Source organism: Macaca nemestrina, chromosome 15, assembly GCF_043159975.1.
Source record: "Macaca nemestrina isolate mMacNem1 chromosome 15, mMacNem.hap1, whole genome shotgun sequence".
In the NCBI taxonomy this organism is placed as follows: Eukaryota; Metazoa; Chordata; class Mammalia; order Primates; family Cercopithecidae; genus Macaca; species Macaca nemestrina.
In genome coordinates this window covers 86,918,387-86,936,177 of record NC_092139.1, presented here as the reverse complement: position 1 = coordinate 86,936,177, position 17,791 = coordinate 86,918,387, and the positions used below count along the sequence as shown (strand labels likewise).

General features: G+C 49.7%; 1 protein-coding gene across 1 annotated transcript in view; it reads left to right on the top strand.

Moving 5' to 3' along the window:
• The window catches only part of LOC105480780 (breakpoint cluster region protein-like), a 30,155-nt gene that overhangs the window by 834 nt on the left and 11,530 nt on the right, over positions 1-17,791 (top strand). Inside the window, exons 3-7 of the mRNA XM_071078925.1 lie at positions 5,684-5,823; positions 6,879-7,013; positions 7,939-8,044; positions 8,525-8,693; positions 17,733-17,757. Of these exons, the coding sequence (XP_070935026.1) occupies positions 5,684-5,823; positions 6,879-7,013; positions 7,939-8,044; positions 8,525-8,663 (520 nt within the window). The 3' untranslated portion in view covers positions 8,664-8,693; positions 17,733-17,757. The remainder of the gene's footprint in view (positions 1-5,683; positions 5,824-6,878; positions 7,014-7,938; positions 8,045-8,524; positions 8,694-17,732; positions 17,758-17,791) is intronic.

The window sequence follows — 17,791 nt, the reverse complement described above, 5'->3', positions numbered from 1 at the left end:
CCACATCCGTCTGCAGGAAAGACTCAAGCCCCTAGTCTTAGGGATCTTGGGAGTGGTGGGCCTGGCCTCGAGGGGTTTTCCAGGGGCCCTGCCCCCACTCTCCTTTCTCAAGCCACATATCTGAAGCCCACGGGCGGAGGTACCCAGAGTTGGGAGAGCTCTGGCCTAGCCCCTCCCAGGGGGCTCTGTCCACAGTTCACCCTTGGGGTGGGAAAGGAAGGTCTGGGTGGCGGCCCAGTCGTGGCGGCACAGGGCTGTGCCATGAACACAGTGATGATGTCGGCGTCAGGAACACTGAATACGTACTGAGCACCAATCACATGCCAGACCTACTTCAAGAGCTTGGAGTACATTTTTCTGGCAGAATGCTCACAGCAACCCAAGGAGGTTTGCTAACCATTATTATTCCATTTGGAAGATGAGGAAGTTGTGGTACAGGTGCGTGGGGTAACGTGTCCCAAGTCACACAGCCAGAAGTAGGAGTCCAGCACCGAAGTGCAGTGCCACGTTCCTACTGAGAGGTGGTCTGGCGTGGGGCAGGGTGGTGCACATTCCAAACCCTTCAGCCTCCCACCTTAACCGCAGCTTAGGCTTGGCCACAGGCTCTCGCTTGACATCTGTGTCCACTGCCCACATCAGCACAGCTGTGCCCAGACCTCCCTTGCCCAGTGCAGCGCCCGTGTTTGATTTTGTTTTGAGACTGGGTCTCACTCTGTGGCCCAGGCTGGAGTGCAGTTGCACAATCACAGCTCACCGTAGCCTCAACCTCTCCAGCTCAAGCTATTCTCCCACCTCAGCCTACCGAGTAGCTGGGACTACAGACATGTACCACCACGCCCAGTTAATTTTTGTATTCAGCACCCAATTTTAATAGCAACCCAGGACAAGAGCCTTGGTGGGGTGTTGAACTGTTGATTATAGAGTGTATGAGTCTTTTTCTATGTGTGTAAGTTTGTGTATGTGTTTGTTTCTCTGTGTATCTTACAGATGTAGGTGTTTGCTCTTGCCTCACGTTTCTTTCTTTCTTTCTTTTTTTTTGAGACAGTGTCTTGCTGTGTCGCCCAGGCTGGAGTGCATTGGCGTGATCTCGGCTCACTGCAAGCTCCGCCACACCATTCTCCTGCCTCAGCCTCCCGAGTATCTGGGACTACAGGTGCCCGCCACCACGCCCTGCTAATTTTTGTATTTTTAGTAGAGACGGGGTTTCACCGTGTTAGCCAGGATGGTCTCGATCTCCTGACCTCGTGATCCACCCGCCTTGGCCTCCCAAAGTGCTGGGATTACAGGCCTGAGCCACCGCGCTCAACTGGGTCTGCATCTTTCTGTGTAAGTGCGCATGTGTACATGTGTGCCTCACTGTGTCTACACAGATCTGAATGTATGACTGGTGTATCTGTGCATGTAGCTCTGCAGTTCATCGCTATAGACTGGATGGTTGGGAGTATCATCTATGTCTGCTTGCCTGTGTTCTGTGTGATAGTGCATAGATGCTTTGTGCCGGTGACTATGGATGGCGTCTTGTTCAGGTGAATCTGTAGACCTGTGTGTGTGTGTTTCTCTCAGAGTTGGAGTTTGTGTGAGATGGTATCCACCTCTCTTCATTTGTGGGGTTGTAGACCTCGCAGGTCGAGTTGTGGCTGTGTGTGTGCCTGCGTGTGTTCTTCTGTGTTGACTTCCCGGGCTCGTCAGCGTCAGCGTGTGCATCCTTGTGTACATGTGTATGTCACTGTGGGCCTCATGGACCCCCTGTGTCTGTAGGAAAGCCAGTGTGAGCCCAGGGATTCTAAATTGAGTGCTCTGTCTCCTGCGTCTGTGCCCGAGTACAAAGGCTATAGGGACAGGGATGTGTCCAGCCTGAAGGGAAGAGTGGAAGGGAGGATGCTGTTATTGCTTTCTGCTGACTATAGACTTCTGAGGCTGGGGAAGGCATTTACCGCTAGGCCGTTTAGCTTAAGATTCTCACTTACATAAGCAGTTCCAGGTCGATTCCTAAGTTCTCTGATTCTTCAATTCTTGAGGGTTGACCAGCAGGGCTTTGTGAAGGCCCAGTGAAATATGGATATATATGCCTTTTTTTTTTTTTTTTTTCCTGAGATGGAGTCTCACTCTGTTGCCCAGGCTGGAGTGCAGTGGTGCCATCTCGGCTCACTGCAACCTCCGTCTCCTAGGTCCAAGAGATTCTCCTGCCTCATCCTCCCTAGTAGCTGGGACTGTAGGCACCTGTCACCACACCTGGCTAATTTTTGTGTTTTTGGTAGAGATGGGGTTTCACTATGTTGGCCAGGCTGGTCTCGAACTCCTGACCTCAGGTGATCTGCCCACCTTGGCCTCCCAAAGTGCTGGGATTACAGGCATGAGCCACCATGCCCAGCCTATATATGCCATTTTAAAAGCAAAAAGCATTTTTAAAGTGGAAGATTTTATCTTTGTGTGGGGTTTGTTTGTTTGTTTTTGAGACAAATTTTCACTCTTGTTGCCCAGGCTGGAGTGCAATGGCATGATCTCGGCTCACCGCAACATCTGCCTCCCAGGTCCCAGTTCAAGCAGTTCTCCTGCCTCAGCCTCCTGAGTAGCTGGGATTACAGGCACACGCCACCACACCCAGCTAATTTTTGTATTTTTAGTAAAGATGGGGTTTCCCCATGTTGGCCAGGCTGGTCTCAAACTCCTGACCTCATCACCCACCCGCCTTGGCCTCCCAAAGTGCTGGAATTACAGGTGTGAGCCACCGCACCCAGCGTGTGGGGTTTTTTTTTTGAGATGGAGTCTCACTCTGTCACCCACGCTGGAGTGCAGTGGTGCGATCTTGGCTCACTGCAACCTCTGCCTCCTGGGTTCAAGCGATTCTCCTGCCTCAGCCTCCCGAGTAGCTGGGACTACAGGTATACGCCACCATGCCCAGATAGTTTTGTTTGTTTGTTTGCTTTTGTATTTTTAGTAGAGATGGGGTTTCACCATGTTGGCCAGGCTGGTCTCAAACTCCTGAGCTCATGTGATCTGCCTGCCTTGGCCTCCCAAAGTGCTGGGATTACAGGCATGAGCCACTGTGCCCATCCTAAAGTGGAAGATGTTAAAGACCAAAACACAGCAATGTCTTACTACATTAAATACTTGGTGTCACAACTGAAAAAATATTTTATTTATTTATTTATTTACTTACTTACTTACTTACTTACTTAGAGATAGTGTTTGGCTCTGTGGCCCAGGCTGGAGTACAGTGGTGCGATCTTGGCTCACTGCAACCTTGGCCTCCTTGGCTCAAGCGATCTTCCCACCCCAGCCTTCAGAGTAGCTGGGACCACAGGGGCATGCCACCATGCCCAGCTACTTTTGTTATTTTTTGTAGAGACGGGGTTTCCCCATGTTAGCCAGGCTGGCGTCAAACTCCTGATGAGTTCAAGGGATCTGTCTGCCTTGGCTTTCCAAAGTACTGGGATTACAGGCGTGAGCCACAGCATCCCGCCTGAAAAAAATATTTTAAATAACTGTTCCAGCCCTGGCATGGTGGCTTACGCCTGTAATCCCAACACTTTGGGAGCCTGAGGCAGATGGATTGCCTGAGCGCAGGAGCTTGAGACCAGCCTGGGCAACATGGAGAAACCCCGTCTCTACTAAAAATACAAAATTAGCCAGGCATGGTGTTGTGTACCTGTAATCTCAGCTACTGAGGAGACTGAGGTGGGAGGATGGCTTGAACCTGGGAGTTGAGGCTGCGGTGAACCATGATTGTGCCACTGCATTCCAGCCTGGGGAACAGAGCAAGACCCTGTCTCAAACAAACAAACAAACAAACAAAAACCTGTTCCAGTAATCACCAATTAGTTTGTATCAGACAAACTCTCTTGCCAATAACAATTCAAACCTTGCACAGAGAAATAGATCTCAGGAAGAAAACAGTAGTCTTAATAGGCTGATGATACAGAGGTTAGAGTTTGGGGCCTCCAGAGTTTTTCTAAGTTGAGAGGCAAAATCCAGGAACAGAGACAGTCAAATCGGGGTAAGCCTCAGATTTTGCATAAAAATTTATTTCAAATCCTTGGATGCCTCCTAATTGTATAAGACTCCAAGAAAGGGTGGGCACTGGGGCTCACACCTGTAATCCCAGCACTTTGGGAGGCTGAGGTGGGCCTTCAAAATCCTTGCTCTTTCTGAAGTAGACTAGGGGCTTCCCTGAGGGGTGGTCTCACCTCACGCTGAGACCTCTGCATGCCTTTTGCATAGAAATATTTGATGAGGCTCCCAGGGGCCCTTAGGACCTTGGGTTATGAGGACCAGGAGCATTAGCGGACTGTGCCCCTTCTCCCCACTATAGATTGAAGTAAAGTTCTCAGTCAAGTTCACCAGCAGGGAGTTCAGCTTGAAGAAGATGCTGTCCCCAAAACAGACGGGTCTTCGGAGTCAAGATTGCTGTGGTCACCAAGTGAGTGTGGAGGGGCTTGGGCTCATGCACTGAGGGCGCCTGTCCCTTCAGCTGTTTCTGCAGAAAAAAGCATGTGTGGGTCTCCTCTCTGTGCGTGGTTGCTGCACAGTGAGATCAGGCCCCAGAGAACACTTGGTGTGTTCAGCTACCTCCTGTGTTTCCTGCAAACCAGCTCAGGAGTGTCCTTGCTGCCTTGCTTGGAAGCAGTAGGCTGGCTCCAGGAACTGCCCAAGTGCAGGGTTTTCTGTCCTCGCTTGGAATTTGTCATGGTCCCAGGTTCCTGTTGAATGGTTGTAACTAACTCCTGCCCTTTTGTCACGAGTCAGTTGCCAAGAGAAGCCTGTTTGTTGGTTTGAGAGCAGTTCTTGCAGACACAGACCATTTCCTTAGAGAATTCATTTGCTTCTCCAGGATGGAATCTGGCTGGGCCCCTGAACTTGCTGGTCATGTGGGCCGGGGCCTCCATCAGTTGTACCCTGGACTCCTATCTGTGTCTAAACACCACTCCCCACCCCCAACTACACAGGAACCACTTGCGTAGCACTCTGGGAGGGCTCTGGGCATGAGCAGCGAGGACTCCAGCAGCAGCTCCCCCAAATAACCACTGCTAATGAGGGTGGCTTGAGAAGCAGCTTTGATGTGCTCCCAAATCCAGTTGCAAAACAGAACTAAAGTTAAGACCTCAGCAGAGCACAGTGTTGTAACTTTGAAGGATTCTTACTCTAGTGTCCTGTGTGGCAGTATTGAAATTGTTCATTGTTAAGACTCAGAGGAGAAAAGCACTTAGCATTGGTGCTGAGGCACCGCTTCATTCATTCGTCGGATGTTTATTTAGGCCTGGGCCCGGGGCAGGGGTCAGGGGATTGTCCTCCCGCACAGCACATGGATGGCAGGACCAACACCGGGCCTGATCTCCCAGCTGGGGGCACAGGCTGCTAACCCCAGATCTGGAATCTTTCAGATGCCCTTCCTGTGCTGACTTTACTAAGCAGGGCTCTGACTTTCCCACAGAGATCATGTGTGACTTGCAGAGGGTCTGTCTGCTTCAGCCTCTTAGAAAGGTCTTGAGAAAGTACATGCAATGAGGACCGAGCTTGCAGAGGGAGGGCAGGCATGCAGAAGGCTCGTGTGCAGCCCCAGACCTGGGTGCCTTCATCACCATCCTCACCCCACCTCCGGGTGTGCAGAGAGGGGGCAGGTCTCCTGTGCTGTGGACCAATAGCAGGGCTGTCAGGACACTGAGAACATTTCCTCCTCCTGCAGGAGAGAGAGGTCCAAGGTGCTCTACATCGTGTGCCAGTGCGTGGAGGAGATCAAGCGCCGAGGCATGGAGGAGGTGGGCATCTACTGTGTGTCCGGAGTGGCCACGGACATCCAGGCACTGAAGGCAGCCTTCGACATCAGTGAGTGTCAGCCTGTGCAGGATGGATAGAGGTGTGGGTGCCGGTGTCCGTGATGAGATCTTAGAGCACTCCATGACCCGGGCATGTCACATCCTTCTCTGTGTCTTTTCTTCATTTACTGTTTTATTATTTTTAAGAAAGAGAAGACAAGAGTTGTAGAAGGAGCTTCTGTAGAAGCCAGTTTTTAAACCATCCTAGCTACAGATGCTGCTTGCTGGGGTGCACCAGGGGCTTCCTCTGGGTCTTGGCCTTCCTGCCTTGGGGGTGGACAGGAGGTATGGAAGCCCAGGACTCAGTGCAGTCTGTCCACTGCCCTGCTTGAGGATGTGGAGGGCAGAAGGCACTGATGGGACCCAGCTCAGACCGGGGCTTCAACATCTCTACCTCCATCTCACCAACCCTCAGAAGCTATGAAGGACCTGGAGCTGCCCCAAATGCCAGGGGAGGGCACCGAGACCCCAGAGGGTCCTTGCCCAGCATCTTCAAAGCAACAGGACTTTGTGCCTGCAGACCCTTTTTGGGGGCACGCACCACCCACCCTGACCAGGATCCCTAGAATGCCCAGCACCCCTAGGTGGGCCCTGTGGTAGTTTTAGCTCCCTCTGGGAGTCCAAAATGGACCTGGCCTGTGGTGGGGAGGTAAGTCCCAGTGGCCAATTTGGTCCAAAGGAAGACACCAGTTCAAACACTGAAACCAATCAGATTCTTCCACAGCCTTCCTGCTATCAGAAGACACTGGTGCAGGGGTCGTTGCTATGTACAGGGCAGAGCCACCTGATTCCCACCCAGGCTGTGTCCTGCCATGCTGGCCTCCTCCTGGACATCACATCGGAACAAGCAGGGGAGAGGAATGGGAATGCCCACGCACCCCCATCAACTCTGCAGACACAGAACCACACACAGCTCTTGGGAGGAGTCAGATGAGCTGCTCAAAGCCTGGGAGGGACCCACATAGTGGTCAGTGTGGCAGGGATGGTGCTTTAGCCAAGGCAGGTGTGGTGGGAGACCCATTCAGGGTCCTGAAGGAGGCCGCTGCATTTCCGTGCTCTTTCCAGATAACAAGGATGTGTCAGTGATGATGAGCGAGATGGACGTGAACGCCATCGCAGGCACGCTGAAGCTGTGCTTCCATGAGCTGCCCGAGCCCCTCTTCACTGATGAGTTCTACCCCAACTTCACTGAGGGCATCGGTGAGCACTGGAGGCCTTGTCCTTGTGGGAAACGTCTCCTCCACATGCACTGCTGCCCTTGGAGGCTGTGAAAAGTGAGGTGTGGGAACCTGAGCTATGCCCTCTCTGCCATGATCAGTGTTTTAACACAACCTTGGAAAGCAGGGGACCAGAACTGAACCTGTCCTGGAAGGCCTTGCCCATCCCCAGAGGGCTCCCTATCCCTATTCCTCGAGGAGACCAAGAGGGTGAAATGGTCAGCACTGTCGTGCTGTGGGGTCCTGAAGTCTGCTCTCCTCCTTCCTTCAGACCAGGGCTAAACAAGGGCACCCAGGTGCTCTAGCCATGGGTCCTGGCCCCGTCAAGCATGGGTTCAAACCTGCCCTGACCCTTAGTCAACCTGGAGGCTGATGTCTAAAGTGGGCACTGGTGCATGTGGCACCTGTAGCCTCCACATCACCCTTAGGGCAGGTCTGCCTCCCGGTCCCATGCACAGAGGACCTGCTCTCCCAGCCAGAAGGTGCCCCAGTGGTGTCCAGGGTGTCAAAGGGGGTCTCTGCGTATTTGGTGGGGCTGGGGCCCTTTCCCCTCCTTATGTCCCTCAGTCTCCTGTTTCATTCCACACCAAGCCTCCCCTGCCGTGGGCTCCCCTGGGGAGGAAGCGGCAGCGAGGGAAGCTCTGACCAGGAGCAGCTGCTTTCGTGGCACCTCCTGCTGCTGTTTGCTGGGTGCTACTGACCCCTGTGAGGTAGAGAAAAGGTGTTCGGGTGGCTCACACCCCACACAGGCGCCCCTCACAGGGTCTTCACTGGGGGCGAGCACTGTGGGAGTGAGGATGATGACGGGCCCGGCCTTTCTAGTGACATGAACCCTGGGTGCTCCATAGACCACCCTGGGAGAGGTCTCTGGCTTGTGACCCTGAGGAGTAACCCACCGCCTTCTGCAGCTCTTTCAGACCCCATTGCAAAGGAGAGCTGCCTGCTCAACCTGCTGCTGTCCCTGCCGGAGGCCAACCTGCTCACCTTCCTTTTCCTTCTGGACCACCTGAAAAGGTAGCCCACCTCTCCTGTGGCTGCCCAGGGCTCCACATCCCCAGGCCATGGGGTGCCCTTCTGCTCCCAGCAGACCCCCAGCACTGAGGACCTTTCCCCCTGACCCCTGTCTGCAGTCCCTCACTGCTTCTAGAGACTAGCGCCACTGCCATCCCTGCCCCAGCCTCTCCTCTTTGCTACCCTCTTTTCTCTGCACTGTGGCCTTAACAAAGAGTTCAGAGCTTTGGCCATGGCCAGTAGTGTACTTGTACCCCTCTCTTTCCTCCCACCCAGATCATAGAGGAGACCTCCCCATCAGCCCAGAGCTGGCCCCTTGTCCTGGGCCACTGAGACCCAGAAGTACCAGGGCTGGAGTCAGTTTGCAGGGTCAAGATCAAGGTCAAGGTCTCTTCCTCCCTGAGGACTCCAACATGGCCCAGCCCCTCTACTTCTCTCCTGGTGGTGGCATTGAAACAGCACCTCTGCTTTGGTCCTCTACAGGGTGGCAGAGAAGGAAGCAGTCAATAAGAAGTCCCTGCACAACCTTGCCATGATCTTTGGCCCCACACTGCTCCGGCCCTCCGAGAAGGAGAGCAAGCTCCCTGCCAACCCCAGCCAGCCCATCACCATGACTGACTGACCAGGCTGGTCCTTGGAGGTCATGTCCCAGGTATGGGAAGACAGGCTTCAGCCCATGCAGCCCTGACCTGACAGAGGTGGCCTCTGCCTGCCCCACCCCCAGTCCTCCCATCTTCCTACTTGCATGGTATATGGTGGTAGCTGAGATTCAGAGAGAGGGACTTGCCTAGGCCTGCATGGATGGGAGTGATGCGGGGGGCCCACGCCACTTGTGGGTCCTGTTGGTGCACCTCGCTGAGGGCTTAAAACCACCCCAAGTGTTTGAGTGTGGTGGCTCATGCCTGTAATCCCAGCACTTTGGGAGGCTGAGGCAGGATAACCAAACCCAGGTGTTTGAGACCAGCCTGGGCAATGTAGCAAGCCCCATCTCTAGAAAAAATAAAAATAAAAATTAGCCAGGCATTGTGGCACACACCTGTAGTCCTAGCTACCTGGGAGACTGACACTGGAGGATCACTTGAGCCCAGGAGTTAGAGGCTGCAGTGATCCATGATGGAGCCACTGTACTCCAGCCTGGAGGACAGAGCAAAAAAAAAAAGTTGAGTGAGTCTGCTGAGCTGAGAGAACAGAAGTGAAGCCACCTGTGCTGGGGACACTTGGGGCAGGGAGAGTGTGGGCAGAGAGAAGCCAGAGAAGTCCAGGCCTGTGGAAGTCAAACAGGAGATTGTGCACCAGGAGGGTGGTCAGGATCAGAAGACGAGGCTGCTCTCCCGGGAGGACAAACCCTAAAGTGCGTAGCCTGGGACTCCTTCCCCAGGGCTCTGTTGCCCCTACTGGAGCTGCCTTCCAAAGAGGACAAACACGGCAACAAAAGACCCGTTTCTGCATAAAAATCCTTCTGGAAAGAAAAAGAAGAAAGCCATGAATGGAGTAAAAACGCTACCCCGTGTCGACTTAGCGTCTCAAACCCTGTTCTAAATAGAGTGTGGTTTCTAAGTCAGGGAAATGGAAGAGGCCCCACCCACACAGGGACAGGGCCATTGCCTCACAGGATGAAGCAGCAGTGTTTATTCAAGGTACAACAGCGAGGGAATCCAGTCACATTCCCTTCTCCCCGAAGAGGGCACATCTTGACAAGTGATCCAGTAGAAATGTTTTAAACTCTGATAAGTTAAAAAAAACCATTCCCTTCACCCTGTCTCCCAGGGCCTGACCTGGACTCTAAGATGCACTGGCTTGGGGAGCCCTTGGGTGGCTGCATGGAAAAACCACAGTCTGAGGCCAGCCTGGGGCTCCCAGCCCTGGCTGGGATCTGCCCAGGCCACCTGTCCTTCCGCTTTGGGTTGCTGTCTCTTGGCAGATGACCCGACACTTGGGGGTGGCCCAAGGACATCTCAGGAGGGTTTAGTTCCTACTCTACGGATGGCCCGATTAGTCAGAGGTCTCCAGGCCCTCTGTCTGCCTCCTCGAGATGGACTGGGGCCTTTAGACTTCGGTGGAGAACAGGATGCTCTGTCTCTTGCTGTCCGGGGCAGGGATGGCCTCCAGCTGCAGGAAGTACAGCAGCACCTGGACCTGCCCATCAGAGTGGGGAAGAAGAGAGTGGCTTAGAGGGGGGCTCACGGCTGCTGGTGGGGAGGTCTTTGGGCCCCAAGCCCTCAAGTCCAGCTCAGGTGCTGGGGACCCCTGCTGGTGTCATGAACCCCTTACAGTGAGGCGGGGGTGGGATGGGGTCCTGACAAGGCATGACTTAGGGGGGTTATTCGTTTATTTTAGGGATACACAGTGCCCCCCTCTGAGCTGCTCTCCTGGGCCACTGTGCCCAGCCAATTTTTATGACTGTGAGTGGGGACAGATTTCTTAAGCAATTCACAAACAGCCATAGTTTTAAGGGAAGAAATTGATAAATTAGACTATATTCAAATTAAGAATTTCTGTTTATTAAGAGACACCACTAAGAAAGTGACAAGGCAAGTTGCAGAGTGGGAACAGATCTATGAACACATATAATGACAAAGAGGGCTCACATTCAGAATATGTAAAGAGCTCTTAAAAATCACTAAGAGAAAGAAAAATGGGTAAAAGATATAAGCCTGTAATTTATAAAAGCAAATACTTGAATGTGTTCAACTTTCTTAATATTCATGTAAATGCAAATTAACATCACAACAAGATAACACATCCTCCAAAACGCCTGAAATTTAAAAGACAGAACACCAAGTGTTGGAGAGAATCTGGAGCAACAAGAACTCTCATCTGCTGGAGGGGATACTGTGTTTGGCATTGAATACTAGTTCTAGAAAGTAGCACATTTAGGACTTAGGTATTTCACTCTTAGGATAACAGAAACACATGCACAGCTGCATCAAAAGACATGTATGGAAATGTGTGTGGCATCATTCTTTCTAATTGGAAAAATATCTTGAAACAAAACCCAGATGTGGCTTCTGTTTTCCAGCTTGGATGCTGTCACTCCTGTCCTCACAACAACAACAAAAAACACCTTGAAGAAGCTGAAAATTAACAACTTTTCTTAGATCCACCAGAGACTTGAGGCTAATAGGGCAAACCGTTATCCCCCCATTGGAGAGGCAGTGAGTCCCAGCCTAACAGGATCGGAGACTGGCCGCGGGGCCAGAACCACAGTGGGAAGACTGAAATGTAAGTGACAAATTGCTGGAGGCTCCGTGTACAGAAACTTGAGAATTAAGATTTAAGGGAGCCCAGCCTTAGGGGGCCCTATGCTTTCATGAACTTCCAAGAGCTCTGCCAGAGGCTCTTGTGAACATCAGAGAAAAATTCCCTCCCGCTCCCCACAGAGAAGGGGAAAGTAACTACTTTGAAATATGCCCAGGGCGTTCTGTTCTCCTTAGCAAAAGCCTGCCCCAGGGAAACTGTTTCACCAGAGTCTAACCACCTTGGGCTTTAGTAGGGCCTAACACATGTTAGTAAAAGAATAAAAATCACATCAAACTTTTCTTCAGAACCCATGCAAGCAAGCAAGAAAACTAACCAACCTAAAATTCTGTATCCAGCAAAATTATCTTTCCAAAGTGAAGAGAAATAAAAACTGTCTCATACAAACACAAATTTGCTGTCAGTAGATCTGTCAAAATGTTAAAAGAAGTTATCCAGAGAGAAGAAAATGATCTAGGCTAGACACTTGGATCTACGTAAAGAAAAGGTTTTAGGGAAGGAAGAAAGGGGCTTCCTGGCTTCCTCCTCCATGGGGCACTGGTGCCATGCCCAGCACCAAAATGCCCCTACCCAATGCTGAATAGGAACACAGAGCACCGTGAATTGCTGGCTCTAAAAGGAAGAGTGGAAGACTTGTATTCTCAACCCACAGCTGCTACTGCTACATTTAAAGACACTGCCGTGAACATTGTAAGTTCTCTGGCTCATGGAAGGAGGAATCTATTCCAAAGACTCTGGGAAAAACTGTAAATTAAATAAAAATATGATGAGAGCTCTCTTCCCTGAGCTTTTTAGATGTTAATAATGCACCTTGTTGGCCGGGCACGGTGGCTCACTCCTATAATTCCAGCACTTTGGGAGGCCAAAATGGGCAGATCATGAGGTCAGGAGATGGAGACCAGCCTGGCCAACATGATGAAATTCTGTCTCCACTAAAAATTTGCTGGGCATGGTGGCAGGTGCCTGTAATCCCAGCTACTCAGGAAGCTGAGGCAGGAGAATTGCTTGAACCTGGGAGGCAGAGGGTTGCCATGAGCCGAGATGGTGCACCACACTCCAACCTGGTGACAGGGCAAGACTCCCTCTCAAAACAACAACAACAACAACAACAACAACAAACTGGACACATATTTTTCACTGTATACAAAAATTAACTCAGATTGGATTAAAGATTTAAATTTAAGATCTCAAACTACAATAATCCTAGAAGAAAAACTTGAAAAGTACCATTCTGGATATGGGCTATGGGAAATAATTCATGGCTAAGTCTTCAAAAGAAATTGCAACAAAGCAAAAGTTGACAAGTGAGACCTAATTAAACTAAAGAGCTGCCACACAGCAAAAGAAACCAACAGAGTAAACAGACAACCTACAGAATGGGGGGAATTACTCACAAAGCATCATACAACAAAGGGCTAATATCCAGAATCTATAAGGAACTTAATTCCACAAGCAAAAAATGAATAACCCCATTTAAAAATGGGCAAAAGCCATAAATAGACACTTCTCAAAAGAAGACATAGGGCCGGGTGCGGTGGCTCAAGCCTGTAATCCCAGCACTTTGGGAGGCCGAGATGGGTGGATCACGAGGTCAGGAGATCGAGACTATCCTGGCTAACATGGTGAAACCCTGTCTCTACTAAAAAATAAAAATAAATAAAAAAAACTAGCCGGGCGAGGTGGCAGGCGCCTGTAGTCCCAGCTGCTCGGGAGGCTGAGGCAGAAGAATGGTGTGAACCCGGGAGGCGGAGCTTGCAGTAAGCTGAGATCCAGCCACTGCACTCCAGCCTGGGTGACAGAGCGAGACTCTGTCTCAGAAAAAAAAAAAAAAAAAAAAAAAAGAAGACATAGATGCAGTCAACAAACATATGAAAAATGCTCATCATCACTAATCACGAGAGATATGCAAATCAAAATGACAATGAGATATTATCTCACACCAGTCAGAATGACTATTTTTTTTTTTTTTTTTTTGAGACAGAGTCTTGCTCTGTCGCCCAGGCTGGGGTGCAGTGGCCGGATCTCAGCTCACTGCAAGCTCCGCCTCCCGGGTTTAGACCATTCTCCTGCCTCAGCCTCCCGAGTAGCTGGGACTACAGGCGCCCGCCACCTCGCCCGGCTAGTTTTTTGTATTTTTTAGTAGAGACGGGGTTTCACCGTGTTAGCCAGGATGGTCTCGATCTCCTGACCTCGTGATCCGCCCGCCTCGGCCTCCCAAAGTGCTGGGATTACAGGCTTGAGCCACCGCGCCCGGCCAGAATGACTATTTTTAAAAAGTCAGGCTGGGTGCGGTGGCTCATGCCTGTAATCCCAGCACTTTGGGAGGCCGAGGTGAGCGGGTCGTGAGGTCAGGAAATCAAGACCATCCTGGCTAACACAGTGAAACTCCATCTCTACTAAAAATACAAAAAATTAGCCGGGCGTGGTGGTGGGTGCCTGTAGTCCCAGCTACTTGGGAGGGTGAGGTAGGAGAATGGCGTGAACCCGGGAGGCAGAGCTTGCAGTGAGCTGAGATCATGCCACAGCACTCCAGCCTGGGCAACAGAGCGAGACTCTGTCTCAAAAAAGAAAAAAGAAAAAAGAAAAAAAGAAAGTCAAAAAAATAGCAGATACTGGCAACTTTAAGGCCAAAAGGGAATGCTTATACACTGTTGGTGGGAATGTAAGTTAGTTCAGCCGCTGTGGAAAGCAGTTTGGAGATTTCTCAAAGAACATAAAACAGAACTAACATTCAACCCAGCAATCCCATTACTGAACATGTATCCAAAAGAAAACAAGTCATTCTACCAAAGACATATGCACTCGTATGTTTATTGAACACTATTCACAATAGCAAAGACATGGGATCAACCTAGGTGCCCATCAACAGTGGACTGGATAAAAATGTGGTACATATAGACCATGGAATACTATGCAGCCACAATAGAATGAAATTATGTTCTTTGAGGGAAAATGGCTAGAGCTGGAAGCCACTAAGTGAACTAACATAGTAACAGAAAACAAATGCCTTATATTCTTATAAGTAGGAGCTAAACTCTCAGTACCCATGGACATGAAGGCGGTAACAATAGACACTAGGGACTGCTAGGAGTGGGAGGGAGGAAGGAAAAGGCTGAAAAACTGCTGAGTACTGTGTTCAGTACCTGGGGGTTGGAATCATTAATACCCCAATCCTCAGCAGCACACAATATACCCAGGGAAAAAAGCTGCACGTGCACACCCTGAATCTAACATAAAAGTTGAAAAAGAAAAAAACAGAATGGAATCTCTGTCTGTTCTCAACATATCAGTCGTGCCCCTCTTCAATTTGAAATTCTCACTATTGGCTATATTTGGGGATACCCTATTTCCCTTCTCATAACTTATTTTAAGAAGCACAGAATAATAACATGTGGGCTTGGGATTCAGTTTTTGAAATAAAACACTGAGCCTTCAATGACCTTCCTGTACATGTAAAAGCACAGCTGTCTGCATGGCAGCAGCTGGACCCCACACTGTGGATTGTGCCTTCACCCTGGAATGTCTGTGATGCCCTCTCACCACAGTGGTGGGATTGGAGATCTCTTGCCCTCAGTCCTAAGTGCCACTGTCTGTGCCAGCCAGGCCACTGGGCCATTGTGGCAGACAGTGGTGCCCTTTGTGTGGAGGGCACTGAGTGTGAGCTGAGGCAGACACAGCACTTTTGACAACTTTATCTGCTTCTTTCAAAACTGAGTCTGAATTGTGATAAAGTGGTTGGTTTTGGCCAAGCAGGTGTATGTCATAGAACAATGGCTTGGGAGTTCAGAATCCTGGGTTTGAATGAGCCTCTGAGCCTTATTAAGCTGTGAAATCTAAAGCAAGTCATTTCACTGATAATTAAGCCTCATGAGCACTTACACTGTACACTTTACCTACATCAAATCATTTGGCCATCACCACAGACATATGGCATGATTGATTTACTATCACCTTTCGCTGGGCAGAAAAAGACAGAGATGAATGTGCCCAAGCTTATGAGCCCCTCAGCAAAAGAGCCGAGATGGGAACCCAAGCATATGGCCCCAGTGCTGCGGCTCTGAACTACTGACCTGCCTTCAGCACTCAGCCGTGGGATCATAAGTCACTGTGCAAGGGAGTTCCAACATCTGCGTGTATGTGTGGAATGATCTGAGCCTGCAGAGTTCCTACACGCTAGCCACATTATGGGGTGGTGTCCGTGGTCACATAGCTCAGGGCAGGTATTAGTACATGAATAGCTTAGCTGTGTCATAGTCTTTATGTGAAAGGCATGTAAAAGCCCAAATGCTTTTGAACTGGTTGAGGATTTTGAGTTGGAGGACAACACTTGGGACAACCAGTCACATTCTTTCAGTGCTCGGCCACTGCTCAGCACATATCCCAAAGCTGGTAAATAATGGAAAGACCCTTGATTGATATTTGATGGCATTATGAACTTCAAATGACCCCTATAGAAATGTTAAAAAAACAAAAAAAAAGTCTGTGAGCTACACAACCTGGGGACAAGACAAGTAAGAACACAAACTACCACTAAATAATTAGCCTCCTGTATCACCCTGGTTGCAACTCCCTTGGCAGCTGGTTTGAAGAGCCTCAGCGCTCACCAGGGCCATCTCCCTGCTATGCCCTCTCTCGCTGTGGGTTGCCTAGGCTGAACATAGGCAGCCCCTCACATGATGACTGCTGACACAAGGCAAAGGAAGACTAAATGGAAAATGTATGTTTATAGTGATTATTTTAAAATATAAGTATTTCAGTATTTTCTAATCTTTAATAATTGATTATTTTTAGGGGACTTTTTTTTTTTGAGACGGAGTCTTGCTCTGTTGCCCAGGCTGGATTGCAGTGGCACAATCTCAGCTCACTGCAACATCTGCCTCCTGGGTTCAAGCAATTCTCCTCCCTCAGCCTCCTGAGTAGCTGGGATTACAACTGTGTGCCACCACACCCAGCTAATTTTTTGTGTTTTTAGTAGAGACGGGATTTCACTGTGTTAGCCAAGATGGTCTCCATCTTCTGACCTCATGATCTGCCTGCCTCAGCCTCCCAAAGTGCTGGGATTACATGCGTGAGCCACCGTGCCCAGCCTGTTTTGTTTTTGTTTTTGTTTTTGAGGAGTCTCACTCTGTCACCCAGGCTGGAGTGCAGTGGCATGATCTTGGCTCACTGCAACCCCTGCCTCCCAGTTCAAGGGATTCTCCTGCCTCAGCCTCCCAAGTAGCTGGGACTACAGGCACATGCCACCATGCCTGGCTAATTTTTTTTTTTTTTTTTTTTAAGTAGAGATGGGTTTTCACCATGTTTGTCAGGCTGGACTCAAACTCCTGACCTCAAATGATCTGCTCACCTCGGCCTCCCAAAGTGCTGGGATTACAGGTGTGAGCCACCATGCCTGGCCAATTATTTTTATAACTGAGACAATAAATAAATAAATAAAATTAATGCTGGTGCATGGTATTAAATCTAGTTTTAAAAAACTTCACACATAAACAAGGGCAGAACACTATACCCTCCAAGATAAATTCAGTAGCAGTGTATATGGGTCTGTGGAGGTTGAAAGGGACTTGGTAGAAGTCAAGAAGGTAGTGGCTGTCCTGCTGGGCTTTTAAAGGGTCTGAAGAAGTGACAGGATGCTATGGTTGAATCCTAGCATGTATTTTAGTATTTTTTCATTTTGAGCTTGATTATTTCTTGTTGTTTTCATTTGCCACTACCTGGAAAGCCAAGGGCTCTACTCTCATTTCCTTTCTGCTTTCTTTGCCTTCCTTGGTCCATGAAGAGGATGGTCCAGGAGAAGCTTATTCCATGCTTGTTAACCAGGCACATCCCTAAGTTCTAGTCCCTGAGTCATTTATGAGTAGCACCACCATGAACTGACAGCCATGCTGTGTCCTTCCACATCCCCAGGTGACTCCTTCGAGCCTTCCAGAAAGTGGGCGAGAAGGAAGCCCTACTCTACCACCACGGTAAAGTAGCCTGTCTTTGCCTAAGATGTAAATGTTGTTTTCTTGGTTCCCTTATTTTTCAGTTGATATCAGCTATGGGAAAATTATCCAGTACATTATAGATGTTAGATAATATTTCCTTGGGAATGGAGGAGGTGTATCTTACCAACTGACACCTGATTCCAGAGGACGTACAACATTGGCAGTGTCAGAAACTACACTGCATGTTAAGGGATGTTTTCTTCAGGAACAAGCTTTCCACTTTAGATAAGAATTCTGCAATTGCCACCCAAAAATTATCTAGACAGAAACATTCTTCAAGAAAACTCCTGTGCTTTCCTACGGGAACTCTACTCTAGAGTTGGGGCTTTTGATTTGAATGTTCTTTCCAATCTTGGTTACCCAGAGTTTCCAAGTGAGCAAAAGACCTGTGCGAGCCATCCATAGCATGGCCTGATTCTCAGAGTGTTTTCCTTCTCTAATTACAGGTGACTTCAGGGAGCACATTCAATGGTACGTATTCTGGAATCGCTCACTGGCTGTGAGA